This window comes from Lissotriton helveticus, chromosome 6, assembly GCF_964261635.1.
Source record: "Lissotriton helveticus chromosome 6, aLisHel1.1, whole genome shotgun sequence".
NCBI lineage: Eukaryota > Metazoa > Chordata > Amphibia > Caudata > Salamandridae > Lissotriton > Lissotriton helveticus.
In genome coordinates this window covers 1163680002-1163703372 of record NC_136067.1, presented here as the reverse complement: position 1 = coordinate 1163703372, position 23371 = coordinate 1163680002, and the positions used below count along the sequence as shown (strand labels likewise).

Here is a 23371-nt window from a genome sequence, read left to right as displayed (position 1 = left end):
GGCATCAGGATGCAATTTCGCAGTCGGAGCCTCCCATTGGGCGCCAGTTTTCCATACCCCTTGCCCAGGCCACAGCTGCTTAAGCCATCCATCACCTGCGCCACATCTGCTCCACTCGACCCGCACACCACACCCCAGGGCAATGCTAACCGCCGCAGGTGTTCCTACTTTCAATCGGGGAAATCCAGACTGCAACTTCGCTCCCCAGCTCGTTTCGTGTGACCTTTATATTGCGCAGTTAGCGCTAATGGGGCCAGGGCTGTGGTGTGATTAGCGCGGAGACCCGTGCTGCGGTGGCGCAGGCTTGCCTTTTCCGTGATCCGGCCTGTGACGCATGTCGGGGGCTATGGGGGGGCTGCTCATCGAGTGTGGGGGGGGAGCCGGGTCCACTGCGGGGCCGGGCCGGCGACTTCCGGTTCAGCCCCGATGTTGACACACTCGGGCCGGGGTCTGATGCCAACTCGAGACCCCGGCTTCAGAGCAAGTAGGCTACGATCTTCCCGACCCTCTTTCTCTGGTCCACGGCAGTCGAACGGGATGCAAATTTCAGCGCCCGGTACCGCTCCTCTTCCGCTACCGCATTTCACCGTCCGGCAACAGGATAGGCGACAGGATATGCCCGGGGACAGCAGGGTCTCGGGAGCCCTAAGCTCACGCGGCCATTTTGGACGCGTGCGAAGCTCCTCCTCGACTCTTTAAGAGTTGTGACTGACATTTCGCGCCACATTTTCTTTTCTACATATGTTGCTTATATGCAAACTGTAAGATGTTCTGTATTAATGCTATGTTTCCTGTTTTCCAAATTCTGTAACCTGATTGATATTTTACTAATGAAGAAAGGGTCAGAGAAAAACTTAACTTTTGACTAGAAAACAAAACCCTTTAAAATACTCAACAACTCTCTTCATTGACTTAAATAATAATTGCATTTTTGACTGTTCATGTTTATTTAAAATCTCCTGAAGGTAATACATGGTGTCAAGGGCCCAACACCTTTTCAGCGGTAAAATAGAGGTAGCCTGAGGGTTTTGCATTGAGAAATTACCAGATGAAATTACCGCTGCTTCACAGCATCCCGCTGGACCTCAGCAAAACCAGCGATAAAGGCCTACTTGGACATCCTGGGATCCAGCATGCCATCTTCGCCCTCCACCACCTGGCCTTCTACCCCTATGGCTAGCACCAGTTCGGGATCCCTCCAGGCCCAAGAACACTGGCTGTGAGTTCAACAGCACCCTGACTGCCTGGCTGAAGGAGCACTACAAGAACCCTAGCAATGGCGAAAAGATCATGCTCTAAATATGTAATATACATTTGTCCAACCCTAATCGCTTCAACTTTTCTCAATATGTAATCTTAAGTGAATTTGCACTATATATACATAACTTTAACCATGAGTATCTGTAGCAGACATGTGTACTTACTATAATTGTTTTGAGTTTAGCAGTATCTTTTATGTAATTCATGTTTTCTTAAGTCCTTATGTAATGCAACTGGTTCTCTTGTAAAGCGCTCAGACATCTTCGGGTAAAGTACGTGCTATATAAAAACGCATAAATAAATACCCCCCCATTAACATCTTGTTCCTTGTAAGCATTTGATTATTAGGCAGCTTGTGTTGCTTTTAGTAACGAAAAAAACACGTTTACAATAAGGCTTCAGTGTTTTCTTTTTTATGGGTCAGACGTGCATAAGGCTCAGGACTCCCTCTGATCCAACCATATTAGTCATCCGATGTTCGCAGGCCTTGTGGAAACACCAGCAGTGCTTAATGCATTAAGGGAACGCACGGGGATAGTCAACATATCTGAATTTAGTGTGCTAAAGCATGAAAACGCAGGAATGAACAATTGCTGTATGCATGCATTATCACAGTAAAGCCAGACATGTTGGTTTTTCCAATGTGCGTTCCCATACTGTCTCTGAAGATCTCTAGGACCCCCCACATTGCCTGGAGTACTACCCCCTTCCAAAGGCCTAGTTGCCCCCACCGCTCTCAACAAGAAGGGTTACACCCGAGCATTATTTTAACAGACAAACACAAGACACGCCAGGGCACAGCAATTATAGAATCCCTAAAAGTAGAGGAAAGATTAATCCACCAGAACGGCTTCACAGTTGCTAACGGTTCTCCGTTTTTTTCTTGAATTTTGATGTTAACAGTACAAAGTACCGACTGGTGAATCTATAACTGGATCGGGTGAGGTCACGTGAGCTTCTACGCCAACCATGAAATGTATCCCGTCTGATAGAGCCACCGCCCTACAACAGATAAGTTAACTTAAGGAACGCCCGGCTTCTCGTCTTATCAGCTTCAGCCAGCCAGCAAAGCATCTCTCCCTGCAGGAGGAGATTCGGTCAGAAACATTTTATCCCGGATATGGGCGGTCTATACCATCTTTGATTGGCGGCCATATTGTCGTCAGGCAGTTCCTCCTATTGGTTAAACCAAATTCCAAGGGACGAGTTATTCTCGTGCCTTCTATCTTTCTAGCAGGAAGAACATGTGAGGCAATTATGCCTGAGCTTAACGTGGCTTCCACTCAGGACACGACACCGCCCATGCGCAGTATCTTGCTCACAGATAGTCTACTGGCACGCTCTAATAGGACAGTGCCCACCACCCGCATCTAAATGACTACAGGGTGCTTCTGCCGAAAGCGCTGTTTGTTTCATTTAGTTGTGTCGGAGGAGTAGTGGCATGAGTTCCTACTGTATGGCTCTACTGCTGGACGGTGGAGCTGCGGCAATGCGGAGTCGCAGTTGGACGTCAGTGCGGGGCACTAGACACCTGTTTGCACCCTTGCGCCTCAATAGCAACCGCACAATCTTCTGTTGGCAGCGCCTTCCACACCTGCAATTTCCCAGAGCTGGCTGGGCTGGACACTCCGTCGTCCGGTGGCGCAGTTCGGAAGCACCCTCCACGGAGAGGGGGCAGCAGCCACAGTCGGAAAAGAGAGTTGTGGAGGTGCGGGAACTGCAACGGCTCCTGGGGCTGGCACACCCCGTGCGCTGGAGGCTGGCAGGTAAGACGCCGAGCATATAAACGACTGACACCGCTGAGGTTTAAGATAGGAGTTTGAGCCTGTGCCTGATAAACGAACCATTTTATAGTATTCGTTTGCAAAGAGGGTGGTGACCTTATTAAACCTACGACGGCGGGTGGCTTTACTGATACTCGCTGTAAAGCGCTTCAACGCCTCATCGAAAAAAGTAAGCGCTGTAGGAATGTAAATACAGAAAGTTAAACGTGATTCAAAAGAACAAGACAGCCCGCCTGCGAGAGTCCGGAAATTGTGCCCAGGCGCACAACGCCTATTGGACTAAACTGGCTTCTGCTCCTCCCCCCGCGCCCCTCCGGCGTGTACCTTTACTTCGGATGCTGAAGCTTCCCGGATACGGCATCATTACCCCCAGGTCCCTTCGTCCTCGACACCTTCATTACAAAGTGAGATAATCCATCTCACTTTGTAATGAAGGTGTGGAGGACTACGGGACCTGGAGTAATGAAGATTACCGGTAAGTAATAGGACATTAATCGGTCATGCAGTATTGCACAGCGTTCAAAGTGCATTAAAAGTGGTATGGGAACTGTAATGCTGCATGCAATGGGGACGGGGTCAAAGGTGTGTTTACAAATACAATCTATTCTGTAAATATATTTGGTCATTCACTGTAGTGTAGCAACATATAAAATAACATGCAGCTTAAATGAAAATTTTAAAACGTTACTCAGTGGGAAATGCCCCATATAGTACATTATGATACATCTATTAGTTAATGCCCTGCAGAGCTCTGTGTGTAACTGGAGAGCCACAGAATGGGATGGTGCAATGGAGATGGTGACTTGTGCATTTTTAGCACTACGGAGTCACAGCCTGTGACAGAAAGAACTGTGGATATATCAGTTACTTTAAACTTGCATTGCACAAAGTATGAGCTAGACTGATACAAAATGCACAAAGGTTAAAGATAAAATGGTGCTTCCAAAATATATATTTTATTAATGCCAAGACCGTACGTACTGCAATTATTTTACACAAGTATCCCTTTTAAAACCTCGTCGGGGTAATAAACGCTATAAAAATACAAGTACAATTAAAAGCGCTTCCTATCACAAAGAACAAATCTTTGTCATGACAAAACTTCGAGTGATTCGATCAATTAAAGCCAGTGCAGTCTCCCAAGTATCATTTACGTTTGCAGATTACCATATGCATTTGCAGAATTAACTTGTGCATATTTACATTTCTTTCAGGCAAACAGACACCCTGACAGAAAGGCTTGTTTAGCTGTCTGCCCAGCTTCGGTGTCTCCGCACAGGAGAGTCACTGAATGACACTTCAGCTGAAGCATTTAAACTATTGCAATTAACCGTCCCAGGACGGGTGTCTTTTCACAAGAAGTAGGGTAACGGTTTCTCATAAATCAAAAAGGTATTGGCATTTTTGTGCCCATCCGATCTCTCCCACTTCGACCTCTGGTTATGTATCACATGAAAGCTAGAGTCAGATTGGAGCCAAAAATAGGCCCGGCCACCCCAAAAAAGTGGCACACATTTGCGAATTACAACCTTTTGAAAGCATCGCTTTTTTTAGTACGTGGGGATACTTTTATGATAATTTTATGGTAAAGAAAGCCTTGTATGGTCAATAACATTGGTCACAACTGAAAACTACATTATTCCACTGATTCTCACTCACTCGTCGCTGATACTTATCTTGAGGTCCATGTATCTCCATTATCCCTTGTTCCCCGCATAGCTCGGAGTTTCCTTGTGAGGAAGTAAGTTGTCCAACACAAAAGCACTTTTTATAATAGGTTTATTGAGTCAGGTGAGAAGCCCACATCCGAAGCATCCTCGTCCTGTGACTTCCAGCAGCAACTGCTACGCAGGAGTATTTGGAACTCGCAGGGCAAGTAGATGACCCCAGACCAACAAGTTAAGCACAAACAGTTCCATAACATGTCTTGATAATAAAAGTTCTGATATGAAATGAGGGTAGGACTAATTAGAAGTACCACAACATTACATCTTCTTTTCCCTAACGAAGAACAAAAATATAAGCATCTAAATACCTAGTGAAGACAAAAATCTTAATATTTTACAGGCATAGAGACATTGCTAGAACTTCTGGTTCCAGAGTTTATCTCAATTTGCATTGCAAGTCAAAAACCTGGCCATGTTCTAAAAGTACCTCTTGTGACGCATTAGAATTTACAGTCTGCAAACATGTAGCTGAGTCAGTAGTAAGAGAAAGTGAGGACTCTTCATTCAGTGTATCTGAATCAGCACAGCTCTCAATAACAAGGAATCTTAATACATTTCTGATTGTGGGACTGGGGTTTGTAGTAAACCAATGTGAATTATCAAGTATTTATTTATTTATTTTTTAAAATTCTTTTTATTTACACATACAGAAATTAAAATTAAATGCATCAGGTGACAACCGAAAACACAGGTTCTATTTATACATCTTCCATTCTTCAAAATACACATTGTGATGTTTCTCAGGGATCAATGCGAATCCAACACTGCAGTATCTTCATTTACAGCTGGGGGATCACAATCATCTCCTCTGTAGCTATTCCAAGCTCCCCAGATTTCCCCCCATTTCCAGGGCCTCCCCCTGGCAACATATACTGATCTTTCTCTAAACATGCACCAATCTAAATCTTCCATCCATTTTCCAATCTGGGGGGCCTGACTGGCTCCCCATTGCTAAGCAATGTTGCGTTTGGCTACCGCACATGCCAGGGTAACCCTATGCTTCCCGTGTGAATTAAGATCAGCTGGCTCCCAGACATTTAGGATACAGCGTGGTGCCTCCAACCCCAATTCCACTCGCATCACTTCCCGTATCTTGTCATGTACTTTGACCCAGTAGCTCTGTATGGCAGTACAGTTCCATAATGTATGCATGAACGTTTCGGTTTCCCCACATCTCCTACGGCACTCTTCATTCACAGCCAAACCCATTCGCACCAGTCTAGGTCCTGTAACTTAGGAACGATGGAGGATCTTCAATTGCACCAACCTGAGTCTCATCTGTATGGCCACTACTCTCGGAGAAGAAACGGCCTCCCTCCAGTCTTCATCGTTTAATACTAGGCCATCGGCACCCCATTGTTCCCTAATGGTTACAAGTGGGTCCTCAGTGTGATTAATACGTTTTTTATAGATCAAAGAGATCGTTTTGGTTGGAAGATGACCGTCCAACACTCGGTCTTCTAATGGAGAAGCCTCCGGGGGCGTAGCTCCACGGGGAATATTAGTAAGCAACGCATGTCTAACCTGTGTGTATCGGTACCGCTCACTCTCCTGCAGTTGGTGCCGTTTCTGTAGGGCGTCAAAAGTAAGGATCCCGTCTGTCCCCCACGCATCTCTGACCTGAGAGATCCCAATGAGATCCCATCTGTCAAAGCCCTTCATCTTCCACAGATTTCCCAAGCCTTCCGAATTCCATAGCAGTGTAGCTAAAGTTATTCTCCCATCCCATTTAAGAGATCGATTAGCCTTGTGCCACACCTGTACTGCATGCGCCGCCGGCCCGACCAGGGGAAATCGGCCCTTTCTGGCATAGAGAGCTCTTGTATATTCACCGCCTGGCATCTGACCACGGTCTATCGCATATCCGGGGTCTAGCGGCAATCCATAGATTGCTTGATTAATCGCCGCCAGCTGGGAAGCCCAGTAATACTTCTGGAGGTCTGGCAGGCCAATCCTCCCCATCGTACCAGGGTAGTGTAAGCTTGGAAAACGCAATGCGTGGTCTGCCCTCCCAAAGAAGCTGTCTCTGAAGGGACTCTATTTCCTTGAAATATGAGGGGGGCACCGGGTCCAATGTGTTTTGTAGCGCGTATAGGAAACGGGGAAGGGCCATCATTTTAAACAGTACAGCGCGACCTAACGGAGAGTGGCAATGATTTTCATCTCGCCACATCCATCCGGAATCTGGCCAATGGAGGCACAAAATTCCTATCATATCTTATCTTCGGATCCATTGTCACGTATATGCCCAAATACCGAAACCCCACTGACTCCAACTTCACTGGGCAATTTGTAGGGACATCTGGGGGATCACCGCTGATAACAAAGAGGACTGACTTTGTCCAATTAATGGCAAAGCCAGAGTACCTCCCAAATATGGCCAGGACATCCAGAAATACAATCAGTGAGTTCCTGGGGGTGGTAAGATGCAACAGGATGTCGTCAGCGTAAAGCGATATTTTATCTTCCCACTCAGTCGTCCACCTCAGCCCCCGAATCGACCTGTCCCATCGGACCCACGCCGCCAGTGGCTCGAGTGCCAGCGCAAACAACAGTGGGGAGAGAGGGCATCCCTGTCTAGTGCCCCTTCCCAAAGGGAAATCATCAGACCTATGATTGTTCACCACCACTCTGGCCAGGGGACCAAAATACAGGAGACGGATCCAACCTACAAATTCCAGGCCAATACCCATCTTATCCAAGACTGCGAAGAGATAAGGCCACTCAACTCTATCGAAGGCCATGGTAGCATCCAATGATAACAGGACTGCTGGTTCATGTATTTTTGATGCGCCACCAAGAATCCCATGCAACCTACGTATATTAAGGGCTGTATTGCAGCGCGGCATAAAGCCGTATTGGTCCGGATGGACCAGGGTCGTAATAACCTTTACCAGTCTAGTCGCCAGTAATTTTGCTAGCACCTTTGGTTCGGCGTTCAAGAGTGAGATTGGCCGATAAGAGGAGCACTCTGTCCTCGGTTTACCGTCCTTATGAATGACTATAATATTAGCTACTCGCTGATCGTATGGAAGCTGACCCTCTTCCTTACTCTCAAGAAACATTTCTCGAAGGAAAGGAGCCAGCTTATTTGCGTTCACTTTATATAGCTCTATGGGGAGCACGTTCGGGCCATAGGCCTTCCCGGAGTGGACCCCTCTAATGGCCTGTGCAACTTCATCGTTTGTGAAAGGGGAATCCAGAAAATCCCTGTCTTCCTCCAAGAGTGTGGGCATCGGGATATCACGTAACATATCTGCGTTGTCAGTCTCTTTGTACTCACTTTCAGCTGTATATACTGCCTTATAATAGGCCGAGAACTCCTCTATCTGTTGCAGATCTGTTATTCTACATGAGCCCTCCGCCTGTAACTCCGGCACCAGTCGCGATGCCCACTCCCCCTTTTCCAGCCACGCAATCAATTTCCCAGCTTTGTCACCGTGTTCATAAATCCTACTCTGGGTATCTGCGTGTTGCATCTTGGCCCTATCTCTGGCTAGACTCCTGTATTTATCTCTGAGGAGTCTCAAACGGTGCATCTTCTCTGGGGCTGCGTCTATCGACACCTCCCTCTCCAAGGCCATCAACTCTGCCTCCACCTTATCAACCTCTGCCCGGCTCTTCCTCTTCTTCCCCGAGATTATCGATAATACTTCCCCTCTAATGACAGTTTTATATGCTTCCCACAGGGAGCATTTTGATTCCACTGTACCTACGTTATTCTGGAAATATCCTTAAATAGTTCGTATAATCTCCTTCTTAGTGTCAGGGTCTCTCAACTGCCAAGCGCTAATGGGGGCAATTCTAGCCACGTCTCCCTGACCCAACTCAACGCTAAGCCAGACCGGCGAGTGATCAGATACCCCCCTAGCCAGATGACGCACTTCTCGGATCCATGCCACCTGTGATGCCGGCACCAAGACATAATCTATCCTTGAGAGGGAGTTATGTGCAGCTGAGGCATGCGTGTATTGTATTTCACCAGGGTTTTTCATTCACCACCCATCAGCAAGCCCAGTGCTTTCTACAAAGTCCGATAACCACCGCCGGGATGGCGGCAGAACTCGGGCCGGATGTCTATCTACTTCTCCATTCATTACATCATTAAAGTCTCCTCCCACGATCAGCATCCCAACAGGCAAAGTAAAAAACAATGTACACAGGTCACGAAAGGTGTCAGCCTGTAGGGCCGGTGGGACATACACAGACAAAAATGTGACAGTTCTCCCCTCCTACAACCCAGAGACACCAATGTATCTACCTTGGTTGTCCGCCCATGTGGCATGAATGGTCAGTGGAAAGGAGTTTTTAACAAGTATCCCCACCTCCCTTGACCCTGTGGTGAATCCTGCGTGCGCCACTAGCTTGTACCCCCCTTTATGTAATGCCATACAACGCTTACCCATGAGATGTGTCTCCTGCAACAACACCACATCCGGTGAGTGCCTCCTAATCAACTGGCTAACCATTTCTCTTTTTATCTTATCCCCTAGCCCGTTCACATTCCAACTGAGTGTAACAATCCCCAATCCCTGTCTACCAGAAGACATTATGATAATACACCACTGCTAAGTCTGTCGATGACACCCGAATCTCAATGGAGCCGCAGCTTGAGCCGTCTGAAGGATCACATCCTTGTCTCGGAAATTGAGGACTCTAGCAATCATAGGACGGGGTTCGCCCCCGGTCGAGGTCTACCACCCAGGACCCTGTGGGCACGCTCAACCGTAAAGAAGTTGCTAAGACCTTTAGGTTTGAGATGATTAAGAATGAGATTTTCAACGAATAAATCTGGCGTTGGACCCTCTGACTTCTCCGGCACTCCCAGTATACGAATGTTATTGCGTCTTGCCCGTCCTTCATAATCGTCAAGTTTCCGGTCGGTAAGATCCCCGGAGGCCCTAAGGTCACGCACCTCTTGCTGCAACAAGTTAACATCATCTATGAGGCTAGCTGTCTTGACTTCCAGCGATTTGACTTTCTCACTTTCTTTTGTGAGATCCGCTCTTATCAGCCCCACCTCAATTGTGACGGTATCCAGTTTATTGTCCAAGGCCTCCATCTTCTGGCCCAAGGATGTCTGAACTCTAGTGATCCAGTGATGGCAGCCATGAGATCCGTCAGTGTCGGCTCTTCGCCTGCAAGAGTGTCCTCAGCTTCCCCCGCGGGGCCCCTTTTCAAGTCGATCGGAGATCCTTTAGGCAGGGTATAGCGATCCAATTTGTTAGATTGGATGTGCCTGGCCCCTCTAGTGGACTTGGGCAGGGATTTATCCGAGTCCGTTTTCGCCCCCATCTCACCCTCCGATGACAAGTACTCCTTCTTCTCCACGTCCGTCGCAGAGATCGCAGTATCTCCCCCAGCCCCCACGGAGGTAATTGCAACAGACTTCGGTGTTACTCTGAGAGCTAAGCCACTCTAAGCAAATGCAGACTCAACCGTAAAAAAGCAGACCTCGCTGCATCCCGCTGATCGACGTTGTGGAAACAAAACACAGCTTGCAAAAATTTTTAAAAAAACACAGTGACACAAGCACGACCACGAGCACCGCGCAGTTGAAACACCATGCCGCCAAGGATGCCACTGCAACTTTAATAAACAAGAGTTTCATCAAGTGGCTGCTCCGGCCTGACACCCGGCTACATCAGATTCAATTTGGATGTCCAGGAAGCGCTACCATTTCAGAAGTCAGTTCATCTGACCATCATATGACGCCACACTGTTATAAATCGAACCTATAACGCCCCCTTGGTTCTACAATAACTTTATTGTTCACTATCGGAGTCACAAAGTAGATTGGTCACTGGTGTATCTTTTATGTGTCGTGTCTTCCCCTCTCCCTCGGCATGAAAGCCCTGATGAAGGTGCGCCCGTAGATCTGGGCCGTGCACCGAAACGCGCGTTGGCGTTACTTGAATTCTGGATCCTGCCTTATCGATCTGGACTTCCTGGCAGTGTGCCACGAAGGTCCCGCAGGGTCCCCTCTTTGTGTCACTCTGGGGATTACGTTGAGGAATGTGTATTTAGTGTGGTATATTTGTGGATGTCTGTGTGTGACTGAATGAGAAAAGAGTGCATGCCTGTTGAGAGGTTGATGTGGGGAATTCATATGATGTGTATCTATTGATGTAATTTCTATGTAATTATTTATTGATGTACTATGTTATCTAATGTTTTGAATAAAAAGTATATAAACTAAATAATGAAAAAAAGAAAATAAAGACTTTTGTATATCTATATTTGCAATTCATTTCACCTTATGACCTTTCTGTCGCCCCGTGGTGAGTTCCATGTTGTATATTAAAATGAGTGGACTCTTTATGAGCCATTGTTGAATTCGGTTGGGTGGACTTTTTCCCGTGCAGTAGTGTGCAGAAGTGAACCATCTCTCTTTGGGTCGTACTATGTATCAAAATCTGCTACTCCCTGGCCAAGAAGCAACCTCCTGAGGGTTTGCTAGCTCTTTCCACAATAGCTAATGCTACAGCCACTGCGTTAGCACACAGAATTCCGGTCCTGGCTAGTTGCCAGGCAGGAACGTGGGCTTCACTACACACGTTCATCGAACATTACTGTCTGGACAGTCGGGTCTGCAGGTATGGGCACTTTCCCCGTCCAGTCTAGCAGGACTTTCTCATTTGAAATTGGTTTGCACACCCTCCTCCAGGAATGGAATTGCTTGGCTATCTATTATAAGTCAAGGAATCTGTGTTTAGAAGTCTCTATCAGATGAGCAAGTTACTTACCCTTGGTAACACCTTATCTGGTAAAATAAGTTTGTGAGATGAAAAGATTTTTTTTGTTGTGGGAACCAGAACTGCAGCCTGCATTGTCAATGCTCTAGATGTTTAGCTACACCGTGTTCCCCACAGGAGTTCAGTTTTGAATTTATGTAAAGTCTTAAATGAAGCCAATGCTTGTTATCCCTCTCACCACCTTTAGTCCCAGGGTCAGACTGGCATCAGGCAATCTGGAAGTGCCAGGCGAGCTGGCCTCACTGGTGGGCTGGTTTTAGGTGTTTGTGGACTTTTCAATGTCTGGTGGGCAGGATTTTACTATTGAATTTTTTCAGCTAATAAAATTGCTGGCAGCAAGCACACGTTACTTACCACTTGCTCCATACTGTGATTTTGTCCAGGTCAAGTGCGAGTGAGCAGTCTGAGTCTCGGGCCCCTTCCAACTCTTTGTGAATCCTGCGCCAAACAGTGTTTACAGTTTACACAATGGTGCAAAGCCTTAGACGCGAGACCAGACTTAGTGATGGCGTAACGAAAGTTGAGGGGCTGTGGGGGGCTTGTATTACGTCCCTGGAGTGATCTCTGCTATGGCCACTATCCACGCTCCAGTCGCATTTGGCCGAACCTCCCTTGTTGTCATGTTGTGGGATCCAGCGTTGTAGCGGGGAATCTGAAGGGCATGACGGACATGAACTAAAAGCCAATCGTCCCGACAGTTAAGGGAGATGACCCTGTGTCCCAAAATGGCAGGTTTATTTTATTTAATGCATTTTTATATAGCGCAAACTTTACCCGAGGGTGTCAGAGCGCTGTACAATAGAACCAGTTACGTTACATGAGAGAAATGTTACAAAATATTTTCGAAAGCTCTCTCCTGCCTTTTAGCTTCAACGTTTTTAACTGTATTTTTGCCATAAAACGGATATAGCTACTTAATTCTACTTGGATATAGTGTCACTCAACCGAATACTCATAAGGCATTTAAATGTGAAACATAAGCACACTGAACACATGGTAATGTGAACATAAGCAAAACAAGCCCAGGAGCGGATTGGCAATGGGCGGGGAGGGGCGGGATGGTGGAAAGGCTCGGACAGTGGAGTGCTGGCGGGGGGAGTGCATTTCCCTTGCGGGAGCGAGCAGCAACGCGTGATAATTGCTGACAAATGGTACCACTGCTCGCTCCTGCAAGGGAATCGCCAAACGTGCATGCGTTACCATTGACAGCAACGCAACGCATGCATGTTTTGGGCCCAAAAGCGAATCGATTTCAAGAAGTCTCATCCTATGCAGCGCATGCCTGCTGCTAAGCAAGACCTAAAAAGGAACCCCATTCAAACTTCTACACGCTGAAATCGATGATCGGGGCAGGTTCGTACTAGTACAAGGCTCCTTGGGAGGAACAATGGTTGTTTTGGTGAATAGTTATGGGTCAAACGTGGATGATCCAGCCTTCTAGAGTGACATCTGGAGGCGTTTGAAATTATTTCGCCCATACCAGATAATTTGGGGAGGGGAGTTGAATATATATCTAGATCTGCTGATGGATAGATCTACCACTACAGATTGGCATGATAAACAAGCTGCAAACACTGTCAGGGAGATTATGAATGCGTAAGGATTAATGGATGCATGGAGAGTGAGACATCCAGGAACGAAAGAGGTTACTTGCATATCATCTGTGTATAATCCATGGTCCAGGTTGGACTATTGGTTAATTTCTAACAAAGTAGGCTCATGGGTGGAAAAGGTGGTGCATCTACCTTGAACGTTATCAGACCACGCGCTGGTTATGCTGGCCAGGACATATCATCTGTGCATAATCCATGGTCCAGGTTGGACTATTGGTTAATTTTTAACGAAGTAGGCTCATGGGTCGAGAAGGTGGTGCATCTAGCTTGAACGTTATCGGACCACGCGCTAGTGATGCTGGAGCTGGCCATGCTATGTAGGAGAGTAGGATCTGCTTCATATAGTTACCCCCACGTTTTGCTGATGATTCACTGTTTTTCGACTTTAGTCTGGCTGGGACACTGCTATCCAGGGCCCCAGCCTAGCTGCTTCCTCTCTAAAAAGATTGCCTGTACTTTAGGTATACCACAGATTGGATTCTGGGGTACCCTTATAAGTCCCAAGTATATGGTATCCTGTATACCCAGGGCATAGGTACCCCAGACGCCTGTCAGGGGCTGTAGCATGTATTATGCCACCCATGAAAGACCACTCAAAATGACACCACAGGTCTGCTACAGCAGCTTGTGTAAGGTGGTGTATGCACCCCTTACTTGGATATAGGTTCCCTATATCTACATTATATCATTGCACATATAAACCTATCAGTCACCCCTATAGCAGGCCTTATCAATCCTGAAGGCAGGGTGCTGTGTTTTGTGAGAGAGGGTGCCCATGCATGAGCAGGGCCCCTCTGCAGCCTTCGGAATCTATTATCCGGGTTGTTCTGTGATGCAGTCAGACCATATACTCTCGTGCATTATAACCTCGTGGTAAATGCTAACTTTGGAATGGCTGCAAGGAAACATGTCGTGTTTGGTGTCAAATGCCTTGGAATCATACCTCTCTGCCAGTCCTGGCGGCGACGGTATGAGTCCACTCTCCTAGAGGGAGAAACATGGCACCAACAGTCCACCCTGGACCAGCTTAACAGAACCCTGGCATCACAAAGTGGATGCTGCAGCCACAGACCCAAGTCTGGCCACCTGCTGCTGGACGAAACTCTGGCAGGGGAGGCCTGGACAATAGGTTTCCTGTCACAGGGAGGTGTAACCACTTCCCAGACAGGCTTTAGTGGATTGGGGCTGGGTGGGTGCACTCCAAGGGTGCTTTGAAGTTAGCACTGGGGGCGCGTTTGGTGTCACTGTGCTTAGTCCAGCTCAAACCGATTGCAGGGGCTACCAGCCCCTGCTCTGGTGCGAAACTGGACAAAGGGATATGGGTGTAACCACCCCTCTATCCTGACCTTCCCATAGGTGGGTCCCCAGAGTTTGTCCCACCCCTTCCTTGGGTATAAAGTAGGAACCCCTGACTACAGGACTTTAGATTTACCCGGACTAAACTCTGATACATAATCCTGGAACTTCAATGATCTACAAGGGGCTAGATAACTGAATCTCCGTTGGAGTAAAGGAGTTACTCCCCTGCGTGGCAGGCATCAAAGACGCATCTGACCGGTTTACAATCCGAAGCTCCAGCTGGACTCTGAAGAATTTGCAACACAGAGGTGGGTTCCCAGACTTCCCAGAGGCTGAACCGAGCTCCCAGCAAAGCTGAGACCCGTAGCCCTCATGGGGACCGTAGAACCGGAACCCCTGGACACCGTGCACATTTGCAAGTGCATATGCTTCTTGGCGATCCTTGAGGCTGTGCCTTGAGAGCTACTTGTAGTGCAAGCCCCGAGCAGCGTTTCCACCGAAGATTACTGGCCTACACTCACCGAGTGTCCAGTGGGCTGGTATTGTGTGATTCCTCTCGAGGTCCTCGCGATCCCTGGTCCGTTGACTGGTGGGTCCCTGTGAAGGCAACGTTTCAAAGGGCTTACCTGGTTGCTCCAGACATAACCTGACTATCCATCACTTGGGGAGTCCCCAGGACCATGCTGGTCCGCACTGAAGCATCTTTTCCTTTCCTGCATGGGTTGCTGTTGCCAAAGCTTGTTGTGTTCAATCCGAGCACCGACGCCGCAGCACTCAACATCCTTCTTGGGACAGCTCGAATCAAGCTCCTGGTCGTCGTCGACGCCTCCTGGTCCTCGTGGCCGCAGAGTCAAGCTTTACCTCTTTGCACCTGAATCGGTGGTCATTCGTCTATCGTGCCCCTGGTCACTGGCAAGTGACCCAGACTCTGTCCCCTCTGCTTTCAGGTTCTTCACATCTTCAATCCAGGCTTGGATCCCTCCGGACACTTTCCTTCTTCCCAGCAGCAGCACTTTGCAGCAGGTCGCCATTGAAAACCACGACGCGACCCGACACCATTTGACACCTATGAACGCGGCTTCCCTGGGTGAGGTAACTTGAGTACTCGTTGCTCTGTGGATGTTGGCTCTAGAACACCCTAAGTCTAAAGGGGTTTGCTCAAAGTCCTCCCCTAAATGTCCTTAAACTTTAAAATTCCAACCGTGACTTTCCCCATAGAAGCTAACGGAGCTCGCGGCTGTGTTCTCACAATGCACGTGTCCCCCGTGGGTCCCCTGTGTCACTACCTTGGTGGTTCCTTTGGGTCCCAGCGATTCTACGTGCTCTAGGCACTGTGTCTAGTCAAGTTGTGGTTCTGATACCACTTTCTTAATATAAGGTTTGGTCTCCCCCTGGTGCCCAGTGTATATTGTGCTGTTTACTGAAGTTCTATTGTGTTGATATTGTGTATCTTGTTCTCTAATCTCATAAAGAGGTTAGTAGAGAGTGTTTAGTAATAAATACATATATTTCATATATCCCTGGTGTGGTTCTCCTTTCATTTGGTCATTCAAGAGGTTATAATCTGGTAAACCAAGCAGCTTTACACTCCTTCAAGACTTCGCCTGAATGCTGCTCTCCATAGCTACCACTAGGATAGCTTTCAATAAAGGTTGTCTTTAAACCTATCCTCAATAAGGGTTGTTTGGACTGGTGCAAGGTGCCCACTATAACTAGTGGACAGCATATGCCAGGCCAACTTCTCACAATGCTGACCTACACTAGACCCCCTTTCCAGTGGCGATTACAGCCCGAGGCATTGCTGGATCAAGTCTTTCGCACCACAATAGATGCAGCCATTGGCATCTTCTTTCGGGATAACAAAGGGTCGGTTAAGGACGCAGAAACATTGTGGGAATCTTTTAAAGTCTCAATAAAGGAGAATGCATGGGGGTACAGGCTGAGGGCCTGAGGTCACTCGGTAATAAAATGTAAGCTTTTGAAAGTAAACTGCAGAACCTAGAGAGGCAATACGAGCTCCGACTGTGGCCTGAGCACTTAGCAAAAATGAGGAAACTAATTTCTGAACATGGTGAGATAGCAAAAGAAGAGGTGCTTTTTAGGTCTCAGTGTTATACAGTCAGACCAATGGGGGGTTGGGAGGGGGAGGTCCGAGCTGGACGTGCATTAGCTGCAAAATTATCTGGACACAAAGATCAGGTCCACATAGTTGAAATATTGGACAAAAATTCGACCCCATGATACACTACATTGGAGATCTTACCGGTGTTCACTGAGTTCTATGCTGAGTTATATGCTAACTGTAGATGATGTGAAGGAGGCTACACAAAAACTACCCACTGGAAAGGCAGCATGGGCTGATGGTCTGCCTAGCGAGTTATATAAAACTTAACATGGAGCAGCGGGCCCCGATATTGGCTGAAGTGTATGCGGAGGCATGTGATAGCGGTGTATTGCCTCCCACTTTGCGTGAGGCTTTGATAGTTATGATACTAAACCCCAATAAGGACCCCAAAAAGTGTGAATCATACCGGCCGCTGTTATTAATCAATATAGATGTTAAAACTTTGGCAAAAATAATTGCGATGAAACTTCAGCCCCTGGTACCAGCTCTGGTGTTGCCAGATTAATCTGGATATGTGCAGGAGCGATCCACAACACATAATCCAAGAACTCTGTTTGCAATATTACACCAACTGAACCCTGATTTGAAGGCGGTGGCGGTACTACTAGATGCCACTAAGGCTATCAACTCCATACAGTGAGGATATATGTTCACGGTGTTGAGTCGGATGGGGCTACTTCCTGCATTTGTGCAATGGATAAGATTGCTCAATTCTGCACCGACGACAAGGCTTAGGTAAACGGGTGGATGTCGGACCCGATTCAGATTGGCTGGGGAACTAGGCAAGGATGACCACTGTCACCAATGCTATTCTCCCTTGTGCTAGAGCCGATAGCGTGCAAGATGAAACAGCAGCAGAGATACGCAGCACTAGGGTTCCGACAGCGGCCGATAGCCCTATCCTTATGTGCGGATGATATGCTGCTGTATGTTAGAGCAAAACACACAAGATGATGGACGGAATGTTGCACATTGGCAAAACATTCACCCCCAGTCATCGATCTGGGTTTAATCCATCGTTATTTTGCTCACCACGCCATCCCAGTTCAGACACGGCCATATGCAAATCAGTCTTGAACCTGTGCCTCACATGAACAGTCCAGCCTGAACTGCCAAGCCATGTCTTCCCTGGACCGGAATCAAGCATCCTAGGTCCGGTTTCTGGCTATCAGCCGTCATCAGCCAGGATAGCTTGACTCCAGTGGCATAGTGAGCACGAGACCCACGTCTGGGCATACCCGTCCCACATAGGGAGAACACCAAAACACTCAAGATGGTGGACGGAATGTTGCACATTGACAAAACAGTCACCCCCAGTCACAGATCTGGGTTTAATCCATCGTTATTTTGCTCACCACGCCACCACTGTTCAGACATGTCCATATGCAAATCAGTCTTGACCCTGTGCCTCATGGGAACAGTCCAGCCGAACTTCCAAACCATGTCATCCCTGGACCGGAATCAAGCATCCTAGGCACAGGGTCAGACTGATTTTCATATAGCCATGTCTGAACTGGGGTGGTGGAGTGAGCTAAAGAAAGATGATGGATTAAACCCACATTAGTTGACTGGGAGTGAGTGTTTGATTTGCTCCAGCGCTCCATCCATTATCCCCTTTGGTATTGCTTTGTTTGCCCTAAGTTGGCAGGGTATGCCCAGACGTGGGTCTCTTGCTCACTTTGCCACTGGATTAAAGCTAGCCTGGCTGATGACAGCTGATTAGCCAGAAACTGGTTCCAGGATGCTTGTTTCCGGTCCAGGGAAGACATGGCTTGGCAGTTCGGGCTGGACTGGTCCCATGAGGCACAGGGTCAAACTGATTTGCATATGGCCATTCACTCCCAGAGGGATACAAAAAGTAGGCTTATGAGATTACCTTGGAGGGCAAACTAATTGCAAATAATTCCACTCACTGTCAACTCGAGGCAGCTGACACCGTCGCTAGAGGCATTAACAAAATACCCTTGCTCTTCCCTTTGATGGGCAACACCTCTTTGGTCCTCAGGCAGATACTCTACTAGAGAAAAAAAAAGACAAGGAAATGGCGAAAACCATGGGAGCGTTGCAGAAAACTTCGCAATGTGGTTACTTTTGTTTCTCTCCACCTGGTGGAGGAGCAAAACCCACCTCTACAGACACCTCCATCCCCTATCAGCGTCTCAAGCCACAAACTACCTCACCTAGGGGAGTTATAGGTGGTTTGTTTAAACCATCCACCACTGCCACAAAACCTTGAACCCCCTCACCCTCTCGAACACAACAACACCTGTAGGGGATCGAATACAAGGATTTCTTCCCTCCTGGCAGAACAGCCCCACCGGCCTGTGGATATTGGATATTAACCAACATGGTTATTGTCTGGAGCTCACTTCCACTCCTCCAAACTTTCCACCTCGCAAGCACAAACCTGCATCACTACATGTACGGTTACTCAAGAAAGCGGTTCAGGCGCTTCTCACCAAAGGAGCCATAGATCCAGTACCATTACACCAGCAAGGCACAGGAGTCTATTCATTCTACTTCTTTATTCCCAACAAGCATTTGCAATGTAATAGGGCTCGCATTTGGAGAGTTTAAGCTTATGGCATTGTAAATGACAATACCTTTTATTTGTGTTTTAATAATTAACACATAAAAGGCATTGTCATTTACAATGGCAATAGCACAAACGCTTGTAAATTTGAGGCTTATTTCACTTCAAAGAAGGGGCTGCCATTGTCCCGGGCTGCTTGGAAAGTGAAAGTGCTCATGGCGCGCTGAATATTGCAGGAAAGCATGTCATACTGTATTGTATTGTAATTACATCTATATAGTGCTTACTTCCCCTGACTGGGCGTTGAATTGCTTTTTGGGCGGGTAGCACGCTTCTCCAGAACCCATAAAGGATTAGTGGAGAATTAGTATAGTGAAATATGAAAGTCATTTGAGTGGTGGCTATGTTAGTTAGTTATTTGGATTGAGAAGGATGGTGGAGGGATAGAAGTAGGAAAAAGATTTGCATTTATATTGCGCTTGCTACCCCTGATGGGGGTTTTGAAGCGCTTTTTCGGTGAGTAGCATGCTACTTCGGAACCCACATAGGGTTAGTGGGGCTTTGATCCTTTACACCAGTGGGTAAGTTAGTAACGGGTGGCCATCCGAATCACTCCTTACTTCAGTAAACCATTGCTCGTATCAGTTTGGTATTTATAATGAAAACTCTAAATTCATGCTTCCGATATCATTGGTGTGAGTAATGGAGAGATTTGTCTTCTCTCCACTACCTGAATTAGTTTTAAGAGAAGAAAAATGAAAACAGTTTAAAAAAAAAAAACTGCAAGAAGCTATAGCCCAAGTATTGAGCCTCCCATTATGAGTTATGTATTGTCCAGGTAGCCTAAGAAGTTAGGGTGAAATCTTTTGAGCTGGTACTACAACTGGCAGGTCACAACCTACACACTGGCGAACCCTGCTTCTCTCTATTTGGACTTATCTGGGTGAGTGCAGTGTATGGCGGGTTGGGTATGGAATTAACCCCTCTGTCTACCTCAGCTTCCTGTCTTCTTAGGAATACTGAATTCATAATCTAGCCCACTCCCCTGCCATACTGACTTAGCCGGCGTCTACCCGTCTGAGGGTGGAAGTTACTACTTCACTTACTAAGTGGTCAAGTCACACTTCCAGTGTGGTGAGATTAACACCCTCATTTCTCCTGCCGTGCAGTACCATGCCTGGGCTGATAGCAGTTGTCAAATACACTTTATTCGATTTGTTAAAAATCATAAAAGGCATAAAAACAATTATATACACGTATAAAAATATTTGATACATTTTCAACATGTGCAATACAATAGGTCAGAAAAATAGAATTACATAAATAATGTGATTAAAAATTCACTATGTTACAAGCCGTGGCGCATTATGTAATTTGATTCTAGATGCCGCCACTAAGAAATTAGCCACACAAAATATGATGTGGGTGCTGCTCAAGGACTGGAGGAAAACTAATCCCGGCCTCACTTGCGTAAAGCCAGCCTCCTTCATAATGGGCAGCAAATATTTCTTTCTAATATCCGGAAAGAGCCCACAAAACATAACAAAGTGCATTGTGTCTTGGGTTGAACATTGGTCGCAAGTGCAGGGTGTGGCTGAATCTGGTTTGACCCAGGTTGGGTAGTTGCCCAAATAAAAATGAATCAAATTAAATCTGAACTTAACCAATAAAAACCTATGAAATGGCTTTGTGACAGTCATAAGGTATTGCTCGAGTGAGGTAGAACCTAATAGCATATAGTGAGATCTAACTGTGTGTTTCAACAATTCCCTTTACTCCCGGGCTAGTCTGGCCCTCTCCATGAAGTGCTTTTTAACCAGGATCACATCCACCTTCCTAATACAAGATGGTAATGGGAAGAGGTCCGGGCGTCCCAGATGTTCAAAGGACTTTCTCAAATAATCCAGCCAAGGCACTTTTTTGGAGTGGTCTAAGGACATGACGTCTGCTAAAATCGCGTGATTAAGGGTTAGTTCCTTGTTAAACCAAATCTTAAGCCAGCATATTAATGGCGCCAGATTAAGCCTGTCGGTGACATAGTCCAAGCCCACCTCCGCATGGATTGGGAAAGTCTGGGTCGACTGAGGCACAGACAGCAAGGAACGCAAGAACCTGTTTTCTACCCTCTGAATTGTCTCTAGGTGTACATAGCCCCATAAGGCTGACTCGTACAACGCGATTGAGATACATTTAGCATTATAGACTTTTAACAGGGCCTCCATCGGCCTAGCCCCCAACCTTTTAGTGAACCCCATGAGTTCCGCAGTTGATCTGGCCACAGATAAACTCTTTGCCCTTACCTGGGGGCCCCACGAACCCCTCTCGTCAAAGAGCACTCCCAGGTATGGGAATACTGCCACTCTAGAGACCACTTCACCCTTGCATGTAAACATTTTTGGTTTACCCCTGTTCCTATGGAATCCGACCACCATGGTGTGTGATTTGTTAGCATTCACCTTTAGGTCTAGCCTATCCATAAATGCCCCAAAGGCATCCAGTAATCGCTGCAGACCATTGCCAGTGCGGGCTATGAGGACAGCGTCGTCCGCGTATAGGAGAGCAGGAATCTTTGCATCTCATATACGCGGGACGTCCCCATCCACCTCCTCCAGATATCGACCCAGGCCATTGATATAGATAGTGAAAAGGAGGGGGGCCAAAATACAGCCCTGGTGCACTCCTCGCATCGATTTAAAGCGGGTAGTACACCTTCCCTCATTAGTGACCCGAATTTGAGCAAACAGCTCATGATGGAGGGATGCCATAAATTTAACCAGTGCCCCATCTATCCCAAGCTCCAAAAGGATTGCCCACAATTTGGCCCTGTTCACCAAATCGAAAGCCGAGGAGAGGTCCATAAAGGCCAGAAATAGCGACCCCTCCTTGGCTACCGTATACTTAGCGACCAGCAAGTGCAAATTGGAACACTGCTCCAGGGTGCCTCTCTTCTCCCTGAACCCATACTGGATGTTTGACAGCCCCCCACATCCCTCAATGCTATCCCTCAGCTTGACCAGAAGGACTCTGCCTAATATTTTGATTGCAGAATGTAAAAGGGATATGGGTCTTTAACAACCTGGGTCATCACGCTGTCCTTTTTTGAAGATCGGCACTATTGTTGAGGTGGCCCAAGAGGTAGGCAACAAATTGCCGTTAGCAGCATTAAATATGTTAGACAAAATTCTGGCCCAAAGCTTCGGGGAGTGTTTGTAAAAATCTGCTGGCACCCCATCCGGCCCTGGGGCTTTGTTTTTAGTTGTCTCTAAAATAGCTAACTCCACCTCTGCTTCCTTAAAGATTACTGGTGCAGCCTCAGGGACTGTTGGTGGACAACCAGTGGCTTCTGAGTCCGAATCGCCATATACTGCTCTAAAGTGGCACCACCATTTGTCATCGGGGATGACACAATCCGTGACATTATTGTCCAAATCTGAGAAAAATGGCTCGTTAATAGTAGCCCAAAATTGGCTGCTGTTGCGCAGGACGTCAACTGAGAGTAGTTTATCCCAAGCCGCTGCCTTTATGTCATCCTTCCGTCGTTTAATTGCTAGCTTGTACTCTCTCTTTAGGGATGTGATGACTACCTTATCTCTCGGATTATGTTTTAGAGCTAGCATTAGTGCTCTGTGTGCTTTCGAGCACTTAGTGTCAAACCATCGACTGTGATTGTTTGCTCCCTGCCCTAGTCTAGCCGTTAGGTCTTTTGAAATTTGAGTGCATATAGATTCAAATGCCCCCATTATTTCGTGATTTGCAGCTCTAGGGTCCTCACAGATTGCCATATAGCCCTCTATTTTTGGGAGGAGGTCTGCATAAAATGTTTCCGGGACCACATTTGCCCACTTTAACCTTCTCCCCTGGTCCACAGGGCGTGGTACTAGCTTAAGCTTAGCGGGGCAAAACATAGGCCCCATAAAATCCCCCCCCAATTCACCTCAAGTAAAACAGGATTGTGATCACTGAATGGGGAAACAATTGTTGCATAGGAAACAACCCCGTGTAGAATACCTGAGGACACAAATATGTAATCTATGATGGAACCAGGGTCTGAGCCCTTATAGGTGATTAGTCTCATCTCCCCCTCAGGAGTAGTTGGTTTGAATAGGTTAAAATTTGCTAACATCTCTTCCAGTGCCTCTCCGGACTTGGTGTGCTCAAAGTGGGGGGCCACCAAATCAGGAGGGCCCACGGGGTCACCTGTGCTACACATATTACTGCAAGGGTAAATATTAAAATTGCCCAGTAGGACAAACTCGACATTAGTGTATTTATCTT

The 23371-nt window shown here is 47.1% G+C and overlaps 1 protein-coding gene across 2 annotated transcripts in view; it reads left to right on the top strand.

Annotated features, from left to right (window-relative positions):
- The first annotated feature begins 2302 nt into the window (after positions 1-2302).
- Positions 2303-23371, top strand: part of ABCB10 (ATP binding cassette subfamily B member 10) — an 878274-nt gene continuing 857205 nt past the window's right edge. Inside the window, exon 1 of one of the 2 annotated variants that reach the window (XM_078648832.1) lies at positions 2303-3026. In XM_078648832.1, coding sequence (XP_078504958.1) covers positions 2702-3026 — 325 coding nt within the window. In that variant the 5' untranslated portion in view covers positions 2303-2701. The remainder of the gene's footprint in view (positions 3027-23371) is intronic. The other variant, XM_078648833.1, reaches the window with a different exon arrangement.